The 24,637-nt window shown below is 34.2% G+C and overlaps 1 protein-coding gene across 9 annotated transcripts in view; it reads left to right on the plus strand.

Moving 5' to 3' along the window:
* The window catches only part of LOC138314515 (dnaJ homolog subfamily B member 6-like), a 48,874-nt gene extending 36,270 nt beyond the window's left edge, over window positions 1-12,604 (plus strand). For 7 of the 9 annotated variants that reach the window (XM_069254879.1, XM_069254885.1, XM_069254880.1 and 4 more), the window contains 3 exons: window positions 3,900-4,106; window positions 7,422-7,544; window positions 8,788-12,604. In XM_069254879.1, coding sequence (XP_069110980.1) covers window positions 3,900-4,106; window positions 7,422-7,544; window positions 8,788-8,884 — 427 coding nt within the window. In that variant the 3' untranslated portion in view covers window positions 8,885-12,604. The remainder of the gene's footprint in view (window positions 1-3,899; window positions 4,107-7,421; window positions 7,545-8,787) is intronic. The other 2 variants (XM_069254886.1, XM_069254887.1) reach the window with 1 other exon arrangement.
* Window positions 12,605-24,637: the final 12,033 nt, after the last annotated feature.

Genomic DNA, 24,637 nt, shown 5'->3' on the forward strand with positions numbered 1-24,637 from the left:
ATCGGCCTTTCATGTCAGAGTTAAGATATATAAGTACTGTTTGGTGACAATGGTTTTCCTGTAACTATGGTTTTCATCGGCCTTCAAACTTGACATATCCTTAATTGGAAGAACATTTAAAGCACTTGTTGTAACTCCGTATTCATAACAACAAAGTGTTATCACTTGAAGATACACTTGACAATCTCTTACCAAAAACACTTACCTTAGATTGCCTTTTGGTCTGAAGTTCCAATGTGAAGATCAGTGTTACTAGAAATAGAAAATTACATTTAGGTTTACAATGTAACTCTGCTTCCCTTTAAGGCCAGTCCAGTTCCACATCAAGTGATCCCCATTGTCATATTAACATGCCTGCATAGTTGTAACAGCTTTTCATTGGTCAGAAGATCAAAGACAAAAGTGATCACTTTTAAATGAACATATGTTCCCTGGTGATAGCCCAGACACAGGCAACATACCTATCCTTTTCTATGGAAATTGAATTCTGGCTGATAAAATATTTACAGCAAAGGTTATAACTTAAACCTGGCAATATGAAATTTCCTGGTCATATCAAACAAAATTGGCATTTGTGGGCTGCTAATTAGTTTTCTTAAGAGCAATTAATTATGTATATTGCACGTTTATCTATTTTTGGATTGCTATCTATAAGCTTACAAGCGTTACAGTTAAATCTGTTTTACATGTATGTTGCTTCCAAAACACATGTTGACATATCTATTGACGAAGCATTGATATGGAAAAATTAACGCTTTACAACTCATCCATATCACCTAGCTGTGACCTTGAAGATTTTGTGTGTTAGTGTAGGATTGCAATTTTGTAATTACTGACCAAATTAACATCATGCCTTCTGATTGGCTAAGCCTTGCGTGTCACATGACCAGTCATCCGCAATTGCACATTTGCACTTTCTGAAGATCCCTTAATTAGTTTCATTTTTATGTACTATATGCCTTTTAATGTCCTGATCCATCGTCATGATAACTGGCCACATGGAACTCAAACAACTGTATAAGGTTGACACCTGTATCATTATATACATAGTGAAAGTTAAATTCAGTAAATTACTGCATATTCCTAAACATAAGACTTTGAAGTTTGGATCAACATTAGAACTGTCACCTTTAGATTACTAAGTATTACATGCTCTTGTCTACTTATTTATTTATTTTTTTAAATTTGTGTGTTTTTATTATTCCTTACAAAAAAAAAGGAAAATCAATTTTCATTTAGAGAACTTATGAGATTATTTTGAGCACAAGGCGAGTAAGCACATACACAGGCCCACACAAACTCTTTTCTTCACTGCTCTCCCAACTAATTGTCAACAAGGAAAGCTTCTTGGCTGTTCATTTGTCACAACATTCAGGGACTTTAATATCGCACAAAGAGCCGTTATTTTCACTAGCGCGTAAAAAAAAGTCAGAAACTTGTAACATCATGGTGAAACATCACTGTGTTTTTGTTAAAAAAATTTTTTTTTATATATGTCTCAAGAAATTGCAATATTTTTTCAATACCGTTAGGTTTGTATTATACAATTGGAGACTGAATCTATCACCTTATTATGGGTACTGAGCTTTGGAGAACAACTATTTGATGAAATAGATCTCTACTGTATTAGATGGTTATTTTCACTTGTGAATTTTGTTGCAATTTTGATTTACCTGGTAATTCTGAAAAATTATATTTTCACAAATTCTAATTTTGTGATCGGATGATATAGAGTACATAGAATTAATTATTACTTATTTTCTCACAAATAACATTCTGATGACCTAAATGATAAACAACAACACATTACCGGCTACACATATACAGTACCATATCAATATTAGATGAATTGTTTCTGTTAGGTGTAAGAATTATGGTGTTAATTAGTAAATGATGTGAATGAAGTTTACGTGAGAGATAGGACACGATGCCTGTGGTTTACGTGAGAGATGGGACACGATGCCTGTGGTTTACGTGAGAGATGGGACACGATGCCTGTGGTTTACGTGAGAGATAGGACACGATGCCTGTGGTTTACGTGAGAGATAGGACACGATGCCTGTGGTTTACGTGAGAGATAGGACACGATGCCTGTGGTTTACGTGAGAGATAGGACACGATGTCTGTGGTTTACGTGAGAGATAGGACATGATGCCTGTGAACCTGTTTTGGATGATTTAATACTCAACCACATGGCCATGTCAGGTTCCCCTAGTACACTCGGGTCTTTGTTGATTATAACCCCTCATTCTACCCTCAATTTGTTTAGACTTTGATTCTAACCCCTCATTCTACCCTCAAATTATTCAGACTTTGATTCTAACATAGATTAATAATATGAAGTTCAACTCCTATGAAAATCTGTCTTATATAGAAACATTCATGCCCTAGAGAACAATGTTTTGGATTATAATGAACTGTTTTGGTTGTGTAGAGTTATCTACCCTGTTTTGGTTGTGTAGAGTTATCTACCCTTTTTGGTTATGTAGAGTTATCTACCCATATGTAAATATTCGTCAATGTATACCGTCGTCAATTTATTAGAAATGACATCAATCCTCAGTCAAAATTATGATGAAATAACTTCTTCCAAGGGTAGGTAGCTCTTCTCAGATTAAACCCCCGTATCAACTATTGTCTATCTATGTGAATGGAAACAAGCAGTGCAATGTTATACAAATGTATATAATTACAATATTGTTAGTTGGGACCAATGGCATTGACTTGAAAAATTACTAAAGTGTATTCAAAGTTTTTGTTATAACCAGGAACTTAATGAGTTTTAATTATAAGTTAACTAAGGAAAAAAGACATGAAAGTCACAGGGTTTAGATGTAAAGATGTCATGGTTATAGCTTCAGGTCTGCATGTGCCATCAGATGATGATGAAAACACTTTACAGTAAAAATGATTCATATATATACAGTATATTGCATAAGGTTAATGCATGTTGTTAAGACATGTACTATAATGTATGGAAGTGGTAAGCAGTTGAGGATTTTAAAATAAAAGTAAAATGTCCAATAGAATTTGAGGAAAATAGACATTGTGGTGGACTGAGCTTGTATTTATTATCTAAGGATGTTTTTGTCTTGGAGTTTAGAGCTATACAACATTGTAAAACTTTGAATCATCCACGTAAAGCGAGTCAAGATTTTTTTTGAGAGGCCTATAATTACTTGGATATACAAAATAGCTCGAAGTTAAATTTGGTATTTTAGGTGTATATTGGGTATATTGATTTATAAAAGCAAGGTTCCGCAGCTGTATATATATACTCAGGTAATATACATATATGCCATCAACCAGGATGGGATGAGTGTCTCATTCTCGAAGAATTAGATAAGGTTGTGTTTGAAGTGGACACATGATCAAAAGTAAAAAAAGTGGGCTGCACCATACAGAACATAACTTATAGTAGACATAATGTACTAACTTTATGCCGAGAAATCGTCCTGTAAGAAAAGTGCATTAATATTGATATTTTCCACCATTCTAGTTTAGTTTCACAATGACATTATATCTTGTCAACAAGCATGAGAGCATACCCTAGCTAGTGCATGATGGGAGTAGATATTTGTTTTACTTTTCAGCATGATATTATCCTGTCTACATTATAGTCACCATCTTCTGTTTATTCCTGCATGTTTCGTACCTCCTTTCTCCTCAGTCAACCTTTCTTTGTTCATTATATGTAATCCATGTCAGTGGGAAGGGTAGTAACCATAGCAACCCTAGTGTTAAAAAACAACCAATAAGGTGAAAGGTCGCAATAAGTATATTAACAAAAAGGAAAGTATTCTTAGATACCCTAGTTTAGTAAACAACAAAAAAGGTGAAAGGTTAGCATAGATAATAGGAAACCTGCGTTAGAGTCACAGAGAATGGCGGTATTTCAGTCGGAGACCAACGAGGGGATACAGGCGAAGAGAGAGAATGGACCTGACCGGGCAGCCGTCGTCACGGCGACCACGGGAGAGGATGGGAATGCTTCATCAACCCCCTGCTGGCCAGCATTTTGGTGTCTTCCATATGGGATTTCCACTCAACTTTGGATTTTCCTCTATGCTTGACGATCCTTTTGGACACTTTCATAGACCGCCGGGGTAAAAATTTTCTAGATAGATCATTTTTGTTTATATATTGGATTTCCCTCCCTTCTAGTACACAGGGCATTTTCTGATAGTTCTTAGATACACAAGTGTTTTACCAACTTAGCTCTATCTTTTCACTAGATTTAAAAAAACAGTGTTATAAAACTTTTGGTTTATGAAAAAAAAAATCCTGAAAGTTCCTATAAAACTTAAATGTTTTCTCATTTGAAAGCCTCAATCCTTTCCATTCTCAGACAGATCATTCTTTCTCTCAGACATGGATCATTCTTTCTCTGGGATCTCTTGATGTTTTATTATTGAACTTTATATAGAGGTCTAGATACTTTTATTGACTGTCCAAGTATATAGTGTGCAAGATGAAGGATCCAAGCTTCTCCTTTATAGAGAAATGTCTATTATAGACAGGTGTTCATTATATACAGAAGCCACATTGGATAGGTTTGATCGGAGTCTACCCATAACACTATAGATATGCAGCCAATATGTTCTTTACAGGCAAGTGTCCTTAATACACAGTTGATTTAAATTGTTAACTATGCTTAAAACTAGGCTTATGTGATTTGAATCTGTCCTTTAAAGAACTGGTGTTCTGTTTAGACATACATGTCCTATAAAATATAGAGGTGATTTCTTTTATTTTCTTTTATTATTACCAGTACATGTATTAGCTATAGCTTCTCTTTGTTGTTGGTCCTCAGTACTAGAATAGCATCGTCTGATTCCAGAATTATCCTTAGTACTTCCCTGCCAGTAGAGGACTGCTAGAATAGCTTTTTAGTGTTTATTGCAGCGTATGACATTTATCGTACTATAACCAACACTTAATGTGTTAGATTAGATAAGAGTGATATGTGGAGTTCTAAAATCACCGATATTGGGGTATGTTGTGCTTTATCGGTTTTATATATATCTTTACATATTTTTGCCCATATTTTGAGTCTCCACGAACTCAGAAAATGTTGATAAAAACATATATGAGACATTTATGTTAATTAGGAATAATGAATATTCAAAATTAAAGAAATGGATATGTACATGCTTTTACAAAAACATTCTTGAATGACATCACTCATTATAAGAGGGAAAATTAAGATAAAACATGAAATTAATAACCCGACCAATTGTCAGGGGAGATAACTCAGTAATAAGATTCAGAAGTACATGTTGAGGCACTGTCTTTAACAATTATAATTATATGATACAAACAGTGATAAAAGTACATAGTAGCTGTTGTTTTTTGCATCATGATATTTATGAAATATATATATCATACATACAATATATATACCGTATGCTGTATATTCACACATCCATTGCCTTTCATGACAGTTGGGTAAGCATGCTACAGTTATCTGCCCTTGCATATAGAGAAATTGTAGGGCATTTATTGTGAATCTATACTCAAGAGCCCATTTGGAATTTGCTAATTTATTTTTTTCATTCGAACCTGAATACACATTAAGACAGTATTTTAATCAAAAATAAAAATTTAGTTGATTACACCTGATTAATTTGACTACAGACTATAATGCTACTGATTTGCCCTGTTTCATTAAAACTTATTTAAAAAGAAACACAGTAACTTATTGGAATTTTTCATAGAATTGATGAGATGCAGCCTTAGTTGTGTGTACCTATAGTTATCTCCCCTGTTTGAGATAAATTGTATGCATGGGCCTACATATACCCAACACAATGTCATTAGCTGGAGTAGCATCATTTCATCATTCAAAGTGGTTTTGACTCCAGTTGTGTGAAATGGTTTAAATTAAATATTTTTTGTCATAATTATAAAGCCTGTAATTGGCCTTTGTATTCTTTGAATGTACAGACAACCTTATACTGTTATCATCCATTGAAAAATTTCTTTGATTTAGAAAATAATTGCTTTCTGCCTAGCTTGTGTTATTTGAGGTAATAGTACCCGTTTCTTAATAAGAATATCCAATGGACAGAGAAATTCAAGTGGTTTTTAATTGCAGATCAAATTGTGTTGAAATTTGGCCCTTTGGGCAAATTAAAAAAAAAGTTGTTTAAAGCAGATAGTTGTTATAGGTAAACATCTCTAAGACAGGTTTTACTGTTTATAAGAAATACAAGTCTGTGATACATTTTAACAAATTGTTTACAATTATGCTATACCACCCCCAGGGGAATTTGTTCTCTGTAAATGTTCCCAAATGTCAGCTGTGGTGTTCACTGGCAGCTGTGGTGTTCACTATCAGCTGTGGTGTTCACTATCAGCTGTGGTGTTCACTATCAGCAGTGGTGTTCACTGCCAGCTGTGTTCACTGCCAGCTGTAGTGTTCACTGCCATCTGTGGTGTTCACTATCAGCTGTGGTGTTCACTGCCATCTGTGTTCACTGCCATCTGTGTTCACTGCCAGCTGTGTTCACTGCCATCTGTGTTCACTGCCATCTGTGTTCACTGCCATTTGTGTTCACTGCCATCTGTGGTGTTCACTGCCATCTGTGTTCACAGCCATCTGTGTGTTCACTGCCATCTGTGTTCACTGCCATCTGTGTGGTGTTCACTGCCATTTATGTTCACTGCCATCTGTGGTGTTCACTGCCAGCTGTTGTGTTCACTATCAGCTGCTGTATTCACTGTCAGTTCTTGTAAGTCAGATGAAATCTGAACAGGCTGTCTGACCCTGATTGTCCAGTGTAGGGAATATTGCCAGTTACCAAGTCAACATCTACCTAAGTTAAGATTTATGAGTGTTATCTAGTTGAATGCTGATGTACATGTGACATTGGCCAGAGTGTAGTGGTGATTGTATGCTGGGTTGTTCTAGCAATATCAGGATTCTGTTGTGTATAGACAACAATAAAAATGTTAACTACTGAAGCTATGCACTCTCACATACATATGAACTTATCAGTTTCCAAACAATACCACACTGATACACCACTTAACCAGGCACTAATATTGTATCTCAGTGGTACAAAGGCTATCGCTGATTATTATATGTGATTGCGAGAATGGATTAAACAATGCAGCTTTCAATATCTAATAGCTTCCGTTTAAAAATAAACAATGCACAATGAGAGATCCACCACCGACCTATTCAGTACACGCACTATCGCTGCGACAGCTGTGTTGGACTGAGCTTCCTAATATTGTCGTACCTAGTAGTTGTTTAATTGTTATATTATGATAAAGAAAACTATTTTTGTTTTTTGATTAACTGTGTTTTTCTCAAACTTTAAAACATACAGAAAACAGGTAGGGACTATTTAATGTTGTGAAACTGGTTTTTTTAGTATTTTTAATAATTATACTTTGTGTCTTTGCTGTTTCAGATTTTTTCAAACAAGTACATCTTTTAGCGGGCCAAGTGGTCATGGTGGTGGCCATGGTAACAACTTCAGGTCAACTTCAACGTCAACAAAATATGTCAACGGCAAACGTGTGGTAACGAAAAAGTAAGTCTATATGTAGCAGTCCTGGACCGGGGTAGGGATGGGCATCCAACTTTGTCTAGAGTTTGGATCATTATATCACAATAAAGACTATATCTGTTATATTCATTAAAACTTAAACAAGTAAAAAAGTCATTTTGGTACATGTAAAATTAAGAAGAACATTTAGATTTTGTAGAATGTACATATTTGAAATGTTTGATGTGAAACATCTGGGCCAAGTTTCATAAACATTCCTTTACTTTAAGGAATTCCTTATAAGTTAACTTAAAATTCTCCATAGGAAAGCATTACAAACTTGAGGAAGGCTCCTTAACTTAAGGGGTTTTCCTTAATTTAACTTCCGTAATGTTTTACTATGGAGAATTTTAAGTTAAGGAATTCCTTAAAGTTAAGGAATGTTCATGAAACTGGACCCTGTTCATCATACACATATTTCTAATTATCAAAATATTATTTTAACTTTCATATGAAGGCAAAATAAAATCCTATTTTAATTAGGGCCCCGCATCGAGATGCGTGTGCCCTATAGTAATCAGGTTGTCCGTCTGTCCGTCCGTCCGTCCGTCTGTCCGTTTTTTTTCTTTTGCACATTAATGATGGAAGGGAGTGGAGTATTTTCCCCATATTTTACATGATGATTCCCCATCCATCCTAGATCTGCTTGGTAATTTTTCAGGCTAAAATTAAATTAAAAAATCGGCCATCTTGGATTTTAACATTTAAAAAAATCACAATGTTGTTGCTCTTAACTGATAAACATTTTGTTATAACATTATGATGCAAAGTTGTTCAGAATTAAACAAGGAGTTGACTGTCCAAAGGTAAGGTCATGGGCCAAGGTTACTAAGTCAAAGGTCAAGGTCAAATTTATTTGAGTTAATTGTATGCTCTTAATGTAATGTTAGCTTGGAATCAGGATTCAAGTTAAATAATTGGAAGACTTTTTCCAAAGAATTATAATAATGTACCATCATCGGTTTCCCAATTAATGTTGACATTAATTATTTATTAGCAACATATAGCTAACACGGAAGAATTCGTTGTCAAAATACTACTTTTCCACTTAAGCACGTCAGACACATAGCGGGGCCCTTTCTGACGTGTCAGTGTTCTAGTTTAGTTTTGATAATCTCTGATAAAAAAAGTGTTATGACACTAAATGTCAATTGTTCATATGACAATCTATTATGGAACGTTCAATCTTTGATGGTGAGATATATATACCCTGGTTTTGTGATTGTAGAGTTGTAGAACAGGGCAAAGAGACAATAACGGTTGAGGAGGACGGAGTACTCAAGTCACACATGGTGAATGGTGAGCCTCAGATGTTGGCCTACTGAGACTGGGACCACGACATAGGAAGCCTTCTGTGTTATTACTCTGTGGACCTTCAGTGAACGCCCTACATCTCTCATTTGGAGTGTCCTCGAGATCATAAAAAACTTAAACTCTGGAATTGTTCAAAAGTTCTGTTCATTTTCAGTTAATTTCAATTTTAAAATCAATTTGTGTTCTAGATTTTGAAAACAAACAAGTTCAAGGATTTTGAGGTCTGTTCACAAACTATTTACTATAGATAATTTGCTTTTCACTATGTGATCTGTACAAAAATATGAATATTTGATATTATGTATGTTTAGATACCTAAGTCCCACACAAGTGCTAGGTTAATTCCGATTTTAACCCAGTGCTGTTACACAAAAAACAAAATGGAAACATGTATTAGTGCACTTGCACTGGTCAGAGATCAGATGAAACTGTATACTGTATTCTACGTAAGCGGTGCCCTGAACGTTTCCACTCTTTATGATAACGACTGTTGAACCTGATGATCTTTTGTCTAGAGGACGCGAGCGATAAATTCTGTCCATGTATGCTAGTCCAAATGGGGTTTATAGGGATTTATATGTGGTATTTTTAAATATATGTAGGTGCATTACTCTTACTATTATAACTCAAAATAAATCTTCATAGGTTGTGATTTATGCTACGATAAATAATTCTAAAATTGGTGGGGCTTTTCAATGGCATCATAAATTCATAAAATTTGTAACTTATCATATTTCAGTTTTAATTTAGTTGCTGCGACTTGAAGAAATTTTCTTCTTTTCTAGATTGTCCCATTACAGTACTAACTAATTGATCGGTTTTCAGTATAATTTTAGTGTGTGGTGTTTTAACGCTTATAATTTTATTTATGTTTTATTCTATGTATTTTGCAACTTCACATTGAATTTGCATACTGCCATCGACTGGCAAAACATAATCACCTTATCATACGACCATATTTTTCCATGTTTATTTTTTCCATGGCTGGTGCAAGAGACTTGATTGGTTTACAGGGGTATTTCAGAAAGTTATTGAAACAAAGCAAGAATGAATATGTAAATCAAATGTCCTAAAAACAAAACAAAAAATCTTAGGTTATAACCAGTGTAGAATGATTAAGGAGGTTGACACCTAGAAAGTTCTCTTTGGCTTGTAATGAAACAATAAAATTTTGCGACCTCAAAAATCAATGGCTATCTTAAGTCTTGTTTAGACTCAACTTTGATAGTATTTGAAAGTATAAGTGGAGATCTAGTGAGTTCAAGCTTCTGTGCAGACTTTAATTTACCCGCAATTTCATCGCCATGCAAATGATGAAGAATTTGGACAAATGTATATCGTATTTATACATGTTTAAATATATTTTTGTGCAAAGAAGAACTTGGAGATAATTCTTTTTACTTTTTTTGTGCCATTGTTGCTATCAGGGACATACACCCCTGGTTGTTATAAATGTATATTCTATGTATACCTAAACTTTGTAAATGGAATGGTCCAGTTCAGTCCCATCAATAATGGACTGGACCAGTTTTGCCCTCTGCTAACAACTGCTGTATAAATATAAAGTTCATCTATAAGCACTATTGTTATATGACAAGTTATCAATCATAATGTTTGACTCTTCCCTAGCGGAATTAATGGAAATATTAACATTTGTAGCCAATGCTTTGTAGAAGTTCATCAAAAACTGCAATATATAGAATATCACAAGTTACCTTTTAGATGCTTACAGTGTATATTTTGGAGAACAATTATCAACTTTAAAGAATACTTATTTTTTCAAGTACATATTTAATGGGAGTATTTAAGAAGATTTATCTGCAAGTGTGAATTTTACTAGGTTTAGAGATGAATTATCAATGCTTTAATGACATTTTACCTCCAAAATAGTGTTGCTGATGAAAATGTTCAGCTCCTGAGTAATCCCAAGCAGAGTCGACTTGAAACACATTGGTGTTTGTCTTATGATGGCTAAAGTGACAATATGTAAGGGAGACAAATCAATTTTGATAATACAGATTTGATAATAATTATAATTTAAGATTGCCAAGGACAAAAAATGTCATCAGTTACAAATGATACAATGAGAGAGTGACAAACTGTTGAATGTTGTCAAATTTATTAAACGGATTGTCTGTCGTTGTTAATCTCTTAACAAGACAATTTAGCAACTTTAAATGTTATATATAAAGAAATGTATATAAGAATTAAGTGGAGCTGTATGCTATGTATAAATGTTTTTTAATTGATAAAAGTTACACAATACTGTAATCCAACTAATTCCTGTGGCCTATTAATTTCCACCTATCTGTACATTTTGTATCTGCTGGAGATTGAATTGTGCCTATACAGGGGTAATTACTATGATATACCCGGTAGCTTCAGTCACATACACAATAGGTCTGTTTTATGAGTACCAAAATTAGACTTGTAATTGCAAAAAAAAAAAAAAAAAAAAAAAGTCGTTTTTCATGAGAAAGTAAAAACTTAAGTCACAAAAATTAGTTGTTTTGCAGTACATAAAAAGGAACACTATTCACATTAAAAAAATCTACAGATTTTGTCCACTTCTGTCTATAACGGTATTCTACAATAAATAATTATTTAGATACCTCTCCTATTGTTACCCAAGCGGCTGATAACGAAGAGCTGTCTCAAAAAGAGTTTGTGTTTACTCTGCATCGTTATCAATTTGGTAGTTATGTATTTACAATTAATTCTGTAATGTTGTTTGTAAAATTTGAGACCAGAAAAAGTATATCGTATCTGTACATATCTGTATGAATCTATGATATAAAGGCAGAGAACTCTCCTGCCAGGGTGCCAAGAAAAGTTAATGTAGTTATATATATAGTGTCTACAGCTCTAACTCTCCAGGTCACTATGTACTTGACCTACCTTAGCCCCTGACCCCAGACATTTACATAAATGCCTGATGTTGGAGCTATGAGAGCCTGTTAAGCAATTTGTATGTCTCTCTCCAAAGTTTTACCTTTAATTCAGTTTTTCTCTTACCTGTACTTACCTGTAACGAGAGGATACATGTCAGGTGTTTTAGGACAGAAAACAATGTGCCCTTGTGGGGTTTTATTTCCTTATAGTACATTCTGCAACAGTGACTCCCATTACTCTAATGATAATCGTGATCTGCATTATTAGCCAATAAATGCAGCCTAGACTTGGTGTAGTAATAACTATATAAAAAAGTCTTGTTTACTGTTGTCATGTTAGTCCATGCAAGAAAATTGACATTGTAGTTGAATAATTTTTTCAAATGCCTAGGTAATTGAAAGTAAACTTAAAAGCCATTGAAAGACGTTGAAATTTTGTTTTCTTTTCACTTTTGATAGGGATTATTTTTTGTCAAATTAAACTTGGCTGTTGAGGTTAAATGGCTGAAGCGGAACACTCGCATCTAAATTATGTTTGATTTTGAACTAGAAAGTGAAATGTAAAAATAACAATTAAAGGATTGTTCGATTGCATTTATTAGAGATATAAATGCAATCTAACAATCCTTTAATTGTTAATTGATGTAGAGACAGCAGATTGGCTAGATTGGTGAGAATATCACATACTATATTAACATAATCACATTCATATCATAAGTGTTTATTGTGATCTATAATATTGTTTCAGAGTAAATGTTTTTCGTATTATATGTCAGTTTGTATGTATGTTCAAATCTTGTTCTGTTATTTCAGAATAAAGGATTGCTATGTTTTTTATGACTCTTATTTATGTTTTTATTTCTGAACTCGTTGGATGCTTTTTTACAAATTAAATATAATTTTGCCAAGGTTAACATCTGTTCTACATCATCATGAATTAGTGTCACTGACTTTGTAGTAGTATAGCTGATGGCTATAACACACATAACAAAATCACAAAAGAAAGCCAGAACCAAAGTTTGTTTAGAAATTCACTCTAACCTCTACTACTGATGAGACTGTTGAGACATCCTCTGATGACAATGACAGAGACAGCTAGTGTCTTTAGTATAAATCTGATTGGAGAGTTTAAATGTTCGAGAGCATTCTAAAGTACGTACTTAAAATTACATTGAATGGTTGACTTTATAAAGAAACCATCTGATATCATCAAAGTCACTGACATCTAGATGATACAACTGTATAAGGTACATTCATATTAAAACCAATGATACCATCACAAAACTACATCAACAATATTTGACCCAATAAGTGCCCAAGACGTTTAAAAATTTGAAAAAATGAAACGGTGCTAATGAGACGAAGTTATTAAAAATCTATACAGTTTTGTGTAGTTTTGGTCTTTATTTGTACTTGAGCAATTGAAACCAAGGCCTCAAAAAGGGGAAGGGGCGCTTATAGAGACATGGGCAGTTATTGTGTCGAATACAGTATATTATGCTGTAATAATACTAACAGTGCCTATGGTAGACATAAATTCTGAATGTAACGGAGGGCACGCAGGATTTAACATAAACATAATCACTGCCTCTGCTAGGGATCAAACTCAGGACCTTTGTCTTAACTTTGGCGTAGGCTTGACAGATCAAGCTAAAGAGAAGGTCTATCTCTCAATAGCTGGCTGAGGAATGTATTGTGGCTAGAACATGCCAGGGTTACATAAACAATATATTTACTGCAAATGGCATGAAGTTTGCTCTTGGAACCATATGGTTACCCTGAACACACCTAGTAGATCTATCCAGGGCCGATTTCGTTTATTCGGAACAACTGGTGCGATCGTTGGTTATAGTAATTATTTCAAGTATAAATCCTGAGGGACCTGCAGTTTTTGATACAGGCCTGTGTGGGCTTTGTCAAGGCTCGTCTGCAAACAATATAAAATCACCTGGTCCGTCTTTAAGTAATAAACAAACAACTAGGTCCAACCAGTCAAACCGTATAATCGAAAACGGCCCAAGTAAGGATAAAGGGAAGTAACTATAATAAAGGGGAGGTAAATGTAATAAAGGGGAGGTGACTGTAATAAAGGGGAGGTGACTCTAATAAAAAGGTGGTAACTGTAATAAAGGGGAGGTAACTGTAATACACTGTAGGTTGGATTTTATTGAAATATGCTTGCTATAGGCCGAAATTTTATTTAGTTTTCTAATAATGTTAAATTTGATATATACAGAAAATTTCATGGGGCTGCACTGAACGGTTTTTGAGTAATAGCCCGGAAACAAAAAGAAACAGTAGCTAGGAATTTGGTATTTTTGACCAAGTTTCCAAAGATGGACACATGGATCTGAGAATTAGTTACCGATTATATAATCATGGACCCACCAGAGTGCCCTAAGACCATTTTTAGACGTTTTAGAGCTCTAGATTAAAATACTCGAATATAGTACCATGTAGAGTATGATTTTTATCGGTTTTTTATCTGCACCTCTAAAACGTCTAAAAATGGTCTTAGGGCACTCTGGTGGGTCCATGATTATATCTGTGACTAATTCTTAGATCCCTGTGATTATTATACATGTATATATAACAGTGGGTTGAAAATTCGTTTAAAAGCTGTGTGTGTGTTTTGTTGATGAGCCTTCGTACACACTGTACCAAGTCCATGTGGTACATATACCGTACTTAAAGATGCTCCACCGCCGACAGAGCATAAATGATATACTTCATTTGAACAATAGTTGGTGTTTAATCTTGTATACATATGTCTAATTAACACAAAAAATAATATAAGATAATTTCTTTTGCCTTTGGTGCAAGCGCAATCAATACTTCATTCCATATAGGATATAGTGCCACGGAATTTTTTCGGGATGCAAATAATTATTTTTTATATTTTTTACTTGAAGTATATTTAGAACTTCAAACTTTTCAATGGTGGTATTGGTGTGAAGTAAGTAACTTTTGTAACTGAAGAAAAATATCAAATTGTCTGATCCCGTTTTTGATAGTGAAAAAACAACATTTGTCAGCGGTGGAGCATCTTTAAATAAATGAAAAGAATAAATGAAAATGAAAAAAATGCAAAACAATGATTATTTCATGTTTAATTTTCTTGCGAATCAAAAGCCATAAATGTCATAGTACAGGTACACAATCAGCTGACAATACACATCGGGAAACCAGCTTTACTTGTACACAATGTAACTTGCCCTGTCCTAGCTGCGATGACGTAGCTCTGAACGACGGACGGAAGATTTCTGACAGATGGTCGTCGCCTGCCGGGAACCGGAGTGGAGGCAGGGTATGATTATACAGAAATATTTACATCCCTGGATACACAGAAATATTTACATCCCTGGATACACTTATATAAAGGCACAACGAATTTTTGTTACGGTCTTAATAGCCAGATTCAACCTTTGGGTTAAAAATCCTCCCGGGACGCGGTTTTAGCTCCAAACTCAGGATTTACATTGTATATGCATCTATTTTTTGTAGTAAAAACATGCGTTCTTTGTAACCAAACGTAGTAAAACAAGTCACGTGCTTATACTTCATTCAAGCCATTGGCCGGAATATACAATTGTATTGTGGGTAACTAGTGATCACGTGATTGTGTGTTTACTTCCAAATATGGTGATAGTTTGCTTGCCATTTCTTCGGAAAAAATGATTTATTTGAAAATATTTAGACTCCAAAATGTTATTAATATTGCATGCATATCATTTTGACTTGCACATATGTACTGTTTTAGTATAAATAATGAACTGAAATGAGCTATAAAACTGCCATTTCCACGTTTTGTAAATAAATGATATAATGCGAATTGACTAATTCAATAGGTCTAACCGTCTAATCTAGGATCAGCGAAGATCGGCTACTCCCGGCTAAATTCGTAGAATTCCAAATCTATATCTATATTACCTGCTTAAGGTTTCATAACAGATACATATAACACAGAGAAAATAAGATCTTCGTCAAAAGGCCAAATTATATATACTTAATACCGGGTCAGAGAAATCACTATATTTGGAAGTAAACACACACTCATGTGATCACTAGTTACCCATAATACAATTCCATATTTATTTCGGCCAATGGCATGAATGAGGTATAAGCACGTGACTTGTTTTACTATGTTTGACTACAAAGAACGCGTGTTTTGTACCATTATGGGGAAAATCACCCGCGGATCGTGGTTTCATTTCCACCATTTGAAATTGCTAAGCAATACTATCATATCAATATTTAATTTCCATATTCTTTCCAAACAAATGTTTAAGCTTCCGCTTTTTTTAATCTAATACATGTACTTTTACACATACTAAGGAAAACGATGTGCATGCACGGACTTATGTGCTAAATTGGTACCTAGGACCTAACTTATTATGCTTCGGTAGGTTCTGAACGAAAATGCCTAGATACTACTGGTTATTAGTATATCATTTTGTTCGTCAGAATTACTCTTCATAGATTGAAAGGTCTCAAGGCCCTCTACCAAAATTGTGAATTTCATGGCCCTGGGATCTCGGAATTTTCCCCACAGGAGAGGGTAAATTTACCATATTTTATATAGGGAAACACATTTATGAGCATTATTTGCTCAATTTTCATAGGAAATGTAGCCGATGTAATGGAATCAACATGATGGCAACAGAATTGTCCGCCTGGCTGTTTTTTGAGCTACACAAGCGCATGGGAGCAGAAGACAGGAAAGTCAAATAGCCAGACTAAATTGAATTCTTACAGATAAACACTTTGTTGATAGATCAATAATATGAGAGCCATTAAAATTTAATCTGTTGAAAAAGATTTGGTTACATTGTAAATACTAAATCACTGATGCTAGGAGATGCGCATGTCAGTAAATGAGTTTAGTTTTATTTCAAATTCTTTAAAGCATTGTTGGTTTTTCCTAAGTTGGACATTGAAATGGTGGAAGAAGGATTTTTTCATGTCCTTGGCATTGGTGGTGGCTAAATCTTGTATCCCGTGCCGCGCCCGCGCCGGGGACACACGCCGGAGCTGTGGTTATTTTCACTTTTCTCCTTAACGACTGCATACATTAAAATAATATTTTGCACAATTAGTCTTTGTGTTGATCTTTATCTTTCCGTGTAAGTTATGTTATTTGAGATGATTCGAAACTTTGTAAAATCGACGATTTCATTTGGCGAGTCGAGTTTGTTTACCCCGCGCTCAAGCGTTGAGTTTCAAAGTTTTATGCAGATTATTTCAAAAGTAAGTTTTTATTGTAATAATTGTTATCATTCCAACATCAAGTAAACCCAACTGATTACAAATATGTATATTTCAACATAAAGTACAAATCTTCTCATAACAAATTCTGCCTTTTTATTAACCATGTCTACTAGCGCGGGCCTCGCCGATCTCATTTGTTTACCCGAGCCCGCGCCAGCGCTAAGGGCAGACAACTCGAAGTCTATACTCCCGAGCTTTTAGTAAAAGTAGAACATTTAGCCATTCTTTCGAGAATGTTACCGGGCTCTGCGACGGGGACGCAGTTCTACAAAGAGCCCATATATTTTATTATTATTATTTTAGATTATTTATACTTATGAACATATTCTTTAACTATAATAACTTCTATAACGATATACTTACATGTATTTTACAAACTATTAACTTTATTTAATTTATTATATGCAGAAATGCCTTAAACACCAAAAACTAAACAAAAAACTATTCTAATTTAATAATTATATAATTTCCTATTTAACTGTTCCAAATATGTATTTATTATTTATTGAATAGCTAAGATCTCATTTGTAATTGCTAACATGTAACTTCTTTTTGTGTTTTTTTTTAGCTGGACTGTTGTAAAACTCAGGAGCACTTATCACAATTCCAAATAAAACTATCCCTTGAAAAATTGAAACTTGACTTGTCACAAACACATCTATTATGAAACCATCGGTTACAGCCAGCGTCGCAGGTTACCATATCATCAAAAACATTAGAAATGTGACACCCATCTGACTCACAATCTATAAAGACATCACATGTAAGGGCCTTAACAACTCTCTTTTTCCTATGCCTAGTCAACTTCTTCCTTGGAAATTTAGTAAAAACCCCATTGGAAATGCAAGAAACTAGATGCTGTCTCATAAATCTATATCGAATTCCAAATCGTCATTACCTTTAAGGCCATTGAAACAAAACTCTACTAAATTAGCTATTGCAAAAACCCCACAGTCAACCCCGTTTGTCCGTTGTTGTACACTTGGTAAAATTGCCTGTAACATTTTCCTATTTTTCCCATTAGTAGATGATAACTGTATTTCTAATGATGCTGACAAATGATCCTTCTGCCTAGTTATACCTATCAAGCTATCAAGTATATATACCTCACCACAATCTTCCTCTTGAACTGATACTACCCAATGGTCCTCACCTGTATGATGGATCTGTGCTGCTGATGCTGAAGTAGGTTTCAATCTTAACGCATAATCCCACTTACCATTTTTTAAAACTGGAGCATAGCCCGTATCTTGCATACCATTTATATTCCAAAATTGCCTCTTTAAAATGTCCTGAACGTAACACATAGTATTTCCACAAAGTTTCCTATCCATTAAAATATCATTCTTTTCTTTAAAACTGATTGTACTCTTACCATTATCCATCCAAATACGTTTTGTTTCTACTGGTTTAACGTTTAATGACTCCACCAGCTCTAACCTAATCGTCGCTTTACACTTCACACCTTGGATTAGCTTACTATCCATGGAAAAAACTCATCATCCTTGAATTAGCATTAAAAAAACATTTACTGTAGAACGATTTAAAAAAAAAATATTCTACATTTTATAAGATGTATACTTTATAAAATATAAATTAATATACATGTATATATGTAACACATGAATAAAAGATATATATACATAATTGGTAATAGTATTGATTTAATACATATCCATATATATGTAATTCATATTTTAAAATGTGGTTATAAATTACAACAACTTCAAATAAGCAATGAAACGGTTTATTATTGTTACTGTTTGGCAATACACGAATATGTACGCATATATAGCTAGCTTAGTGTATAATGTCAATAGAGTTGTCTGCCCTTAGCGCGGGCGCGGGCTCGGGTAAATAAATGAGATCGGCGAGGCCCGCGCCAGTGGACACGGTTAATAAAAAGGCAGAATTTGTTATGAAAAGATTTGTACTTTATGTTGAAATATACATATTTGTAATCAGCTGGGTTTACTTGTTGTTTGGATTATAACAATTCATGCAATAAATGCTTAAATTTTAAATGATCTGCATAAAACCTTGAAACCCAACGCTTGAGCGCGGGGTAAACAAACTCGACTCGCCAAATGAAATCGTCGATTTTACAAAGTTTCGAATCATTTCAAATAACATAACTTACACGGAAAGATAAAGATCAACACAAAGACTAATTGTGCAAAATATTATTTTAATGTATGCAGTCGTTAAGGAGAAAAGTGAAAATAACCACAGCTCCGGCGCGGGTCCCCGGCGCGGGTCCCCGGCGCGGGCGCGGCACGGGATACAAGATTTAGCCACCACCCTTGGCATTGCAGTCCTTACAAAGAAATGACTTTACGGTCAGTTCTTCAAAGGGTATTAAGGTAATGAAATACATGTACAAGTAAAAACACATAACGTGAGCTGATGAAGCATATATATGTAGTATGGAAAAGAAAATATATCTGTCTTAAGACAGAATAGATTCAATAATTTGGGATTTGAAGTTGCATTTTACTGTTAAATATTTAAAAAAAAAAAAAAAAAAAAACAACAGAAATCCGGAATTTTGATCATGTACACTTTCCATTGTAAACAGTGTTGTGTTTCATTGTGTTATGAACCTTCTTTGAATTATATCACACACTAAGGCAGAGTTTGTGGACATTGATAAATTGAAGATTACATGTTGTGCCAGATGTCACAGTTCATGTATATATACTTGAAAATTTACTTGCAACATAAATAATAAAGTTGTGTTGAAATTATAATTGATGTTGACCAGGAAATGTACCAGTCTAAATTTTGGTTGAATAATGCATGGAAAGTGTGACATCCCCCTCCCCCCCTGTCGTCGAGTGAAATGTTCTAAAAATGCTCATTTGAAAGAAAAATGGTCCTCCTGACAATTTTTTGTACTGGGTAAATTTTTCGATTTAAAGTTACCTGCATTTAGAAATTATAATTGTGAATGTCGTCATAAAATTATGCAACCCTGTTCGATCTGAGCATACCGGCTTCACACCATCGGCACATTGTTGTTTAACTAAAAAAATAATGAATTGATTTAAATGTCTTGCTAAGACATATAAACAAATTGATATTTTAAGAAACATTTTTTGAAATAGTAGAACCCCCTGATGGACATTTTTAGTCAAGTTCGTGTGTATTGAGTTTTTATTATTAAAGGTTTGAACATTACGTGCTTGAACGTTTTAGGAAATGCGCCGCAAAACGGCAAAATTTTCTAAAATGAAGTACGAAAAATGTGCAGGAGGACCCTTTTATTTCCTACGCCCCTGCAGTTGTATATTAAAGTTTAATGAACTTGGTACCCACTACTGACTGATGTAAAACATGCCAATAAAAGAGGGATCTTTTCTCTATTTCTGTAATTCTTTACCTTTTACTTTCCGCTTGGAAATGTTTTATAACATGGAAAAACTTAAAATGAAGTGCATATAAACAAAAACATAGCCACCTGTCAGCCATGTTTTTTCTGATTGTCACCCGAGTTCGGTTACAGAATGAAACAAAGACATACACTGTATACATGTATACGCACCATATATTGGCCTATCAGGCTCATGAAATCAGTCAGTGAGGAGGTATCATTTTAACCTTTTTAATCTATGAAGAGTATTTGATTCCATTACATCTGTTACATTTCCTATGAAAATTGAGCAATTAATGCTCATAAATGCGTTTCCCTATATGAACTATGCTAGATTTGTCCCTCTCCCCTGGGGAAAATTCCGAGACCCCAGTGCCATGAAATTCACAGTATCGGTAGAGGGCATTGAGACCTTTCAATCTATGAAGAGTATTTCTGACAAACAAAATGATACATTTTCGTACGGAAACTACCGAAGCATAGTGAGTTAGGTTCTAGGTCCCAATTTACCAGGCGCGAAGCTGTTATGTAAGCAAAAATATATAAGCCCGTGCATGCACATCATTTTCCTTGTAAAAGCTAAGTGGGCTACGCGGAAGCTTAAAGATGCTCCACCGCCGACAGAGCATAACGATATTCATCATTCGAACAATAATTTGTGTTTAATTGTGTATGTATATGGCCTAATTAACACAAAAAATAATATAAAATAATTTATTTCGCCTTTGGTGCATGCGCAATCAGTACTTCATTTCATACAGAATATAGTGCCACGGAATTTTTTTGGGATGCAATTAATTATTTTTCATATCTTTAACTTGAAATAAAATTAGAAGCTCAAACTTTTCAATGGTGGTAATGGTGTCAAGTAAGTAGCTTTTGTAACTGAATAAAAATACTAAATCGTCTGCTCCTGTTTTTGATAGTGAAAAAATACCATTTGTCAGCGGTGGAGCATCTTTAACCATTTGTTTGGAAAGAATATGGAAAATAAACAAAGATATTTTAGTATTGCTTAGCAATTTCAAATGGCGGAAATGAAACCATGAACCGCGGGGGATTTTCCCCATAATGGTACAAAACACGTGTTCTTTGTAGTCAAACGTAGTGAAACAAGTCACGTGCTTTATACCTCATTCATGCCATTGGCCGGTAACTAGTGATCACATGAGTGTGTGTTTACATGTACTTCCAAATATAGTGATTTCTCGATCTGACCTGGTATTTAATATATATAATTTGGCATTTTGACGAAGATCTTATTTTCTCTGTGTATATGTATCTGTTCTGAAACCTAAAGCAGGTAATTATATATATCAATATAAATTTAGAATTCTACGAATGTAGCCGGGAGTAGCCGATCTTCGCTGATCCTTGATTAGACGGTTAGACCTATTGAATTGATCAATTCGCATTATATCATTTATTTACAAAACGTGGAAATGACAGTTTTACAGCTCATTTCAGTTCATTATTTATACTAAAACAGTACATATGTGCAAGTCAAAATGATATTCATGCAATATTAATAACATTTTGGAGTCTAAATATTTTCAAATAAATCATTTTTTCCGAAGAAATGGCAAGCAAACTATCACCATATTTGGAAGTAAACACACAATCACGTGATCACTAGTTACCCATAATACAATTGTATATTCCGGCCAATGGCATGAATGAAATATAAGCACATGACTTGTTTTACTACGTTTGACTACAAAGAACGCATGTTTTTACTACAAAAAATAGATGCAGATGTATACCGAGTTTAGAGTTTAAAACCGCGTCCCGGGAGGATTTTTAGCCCAAAGGTTGAATCATTACAACAATTCGTTGTGCCTTTATATAAGTGTATCGAGGGATGTAAATATTTATGTACATGTATATATATATGGACATGGCAAACTAACAAGTAATGCTGGTTTCCCAATGTGTATTGTGTACCTGTACTGTGACATTTATGGCTTTTAAATTACGTAACTGGTATTTTTCGTGATTCGCAAGAAAATAAAACATGAAAAAAATCTTTGTTTTTCATTTTTCATTCTTTTAATATAGTATAGTACGGTATGTACCACATGGACTTGGTATGAATGCTAATCCACAAAACACACACACAGCTTTTAAACGAATTTTCAACCCACGGTTATATATATTAATAAGTGAGTATGGCCAAGAGAATGGAAATTTGCACTCCTAATTTCCTCAGCTCGGACTAACAGCTACGTCACGTACACGCAGGCTACAGCTGTATGACCGGGATGTGCAGGATCACAATTTTTGATTTTGAAATCAAATAAATAAAAACCTGAATTAACAAAATCAACGCCGATCTCTGCTGTATGGTGCCTTGCTGCATATACACAGTGCGTCATGGAAGAGTGGCCTTTGTGTCCTAGGCTCGGTTATAACCGGAACAAGGACGTTAGGCCCCATCAATCAATAAAGAGTGGCCTTTGATTTCCACTTTCAAGACCAGATGTCGACATCTTTTAGTTTAGATGTCGACATCAATAACTGACAAGCCAGTGTCACACCCGAGCATAAAAACGATAAATCGACGAGTTACCGGCTTTCTACATAATTATCTTGGAATCATTATGTGGGTATGTACATGTGGTAAGTCGACATATTCTTCTGTTTATGTCGACATCTTCTTATATGATGTCGACATAATGCCTTAATTATGTCGACATCATTAAGTCGTAAGTCGGCAACTCGATGGTAGAAATATGCCACCATATAGATTTGTTTTATTTATCAATATAAATCAATTTTTTTAAGATGTTTTTTTTTCTCAAATATGTCAACATTGTAAAGACTAAAATTAAATGAATGATGTTGTACCAACAATTGCTAAATTAATGAAATCCAAGGACGTATGATTTATAAATCCTTGATGAAATCAGAATTATAATAAAATTTTATGAGCAAATGAAAAGTTTGAAAATATAACTTTTTCATTTATTTATTGAATTAATCAAATCTGTTTACTTTCTCTAGATAATTATTCATTTAACAGATCGACAGAGTCCGCAAAATAAGAGCAACTGGTAGCTTCTTAGAATTAATTCTCAACACGCTTGCTGGTTTTGTCCTGAGCAATAGTAGATCTTATCATAATTTAAATTAAAATAAGGCTAAATATAATCTAGAATCTACATGTATACGTAGCTACCAGATATCCACGGGTAAGAATCACATGTGGCCTGGGTACTGCTCATTACTTGTATGGGGTTTTTGGTGTCGATCACCTACATATGTATCTTGGTGTAGTGCATATAGCTACATGTATGTTATCAATTGTATGTATTTTTTGTTCCAGATGTAAGACTACATCTTAAGATACATGAAAACAGAGACTTAGATATAATGTACGTCGCTGACTATAACCATCTCTTTATATAAATTGTCTCTGTTGCTTAGAATAAGCTTGGAAAATAATCTTTTCGATGTCGCTTTGCTTAAAGGACAGTAATTCAGAGCTAGAACATTTCAGTATTCTCTTTGGTAAAGTACTGATTTGTGTCATAGCAATACTTTGACATATGTACAGAATCTGATAAATTTTGTTTAAAAAGGACCGTCAGATACACTTTTTTTTGTATTGCATATTTCAAAATGTCGCCGAAATCCACATAACATTCCATACATGTAACTAAAATTAAGGATAACAAAATAAAAGATGTAACCGCAAAAATATTATGGTTATATGTACTTTTCTCTTTGACGAGTAGTTAAATAATATGACCCAGTCCCATTTATACAGTCAAAATGACTATTTCAAAAATACATGTATTTGTCCAAATTTGTCTTCAAATCGTATGAAGACGGTAACTCCGTAACATGTTTTTGACAAAATTAAAACGGGTATTATCAATTGCTCACATTTTCGAACCATGTTATGGTAAAGGAACAAAGTCATAACAAAAGTATGACTCTTGATCAGAATAATCTCGAATGGTTCTTAAAGAAGTATAGTGTATACATGTGTTTTTTATTATAGGCAGAATTTCAACTCGACAAACTGAAATCGGCGATTTTTTTAATAATCTCAAATAACATAACTTACACGGATTAACACAAAGAATAATAGTATAAAATACTATTTTAATGTACGCTGTCGTTAAGGAGAAAAGCGAAAATAACCAAAACTCAGCGCGGGTCTCCGGCTCGGACGCGGCACGGGATACAAGATAGCCACCACATTGTGCAAGTCTATGTGTTAATTC

The sequence above is a fragment of the Argopecten irradians genome, chromosome 2, assembly GCF_041381155.1.
Source record: "Argopecten irradians isolate NY chromosome 2, Ai_NY, whole genome shotgun sequence".
Lineage (NCBI taxonomy): Eukaryota > Metazoa > Mollusca > Bivalvia > Pectinida > Pectinidae > Argopecten > Argopecten irradians.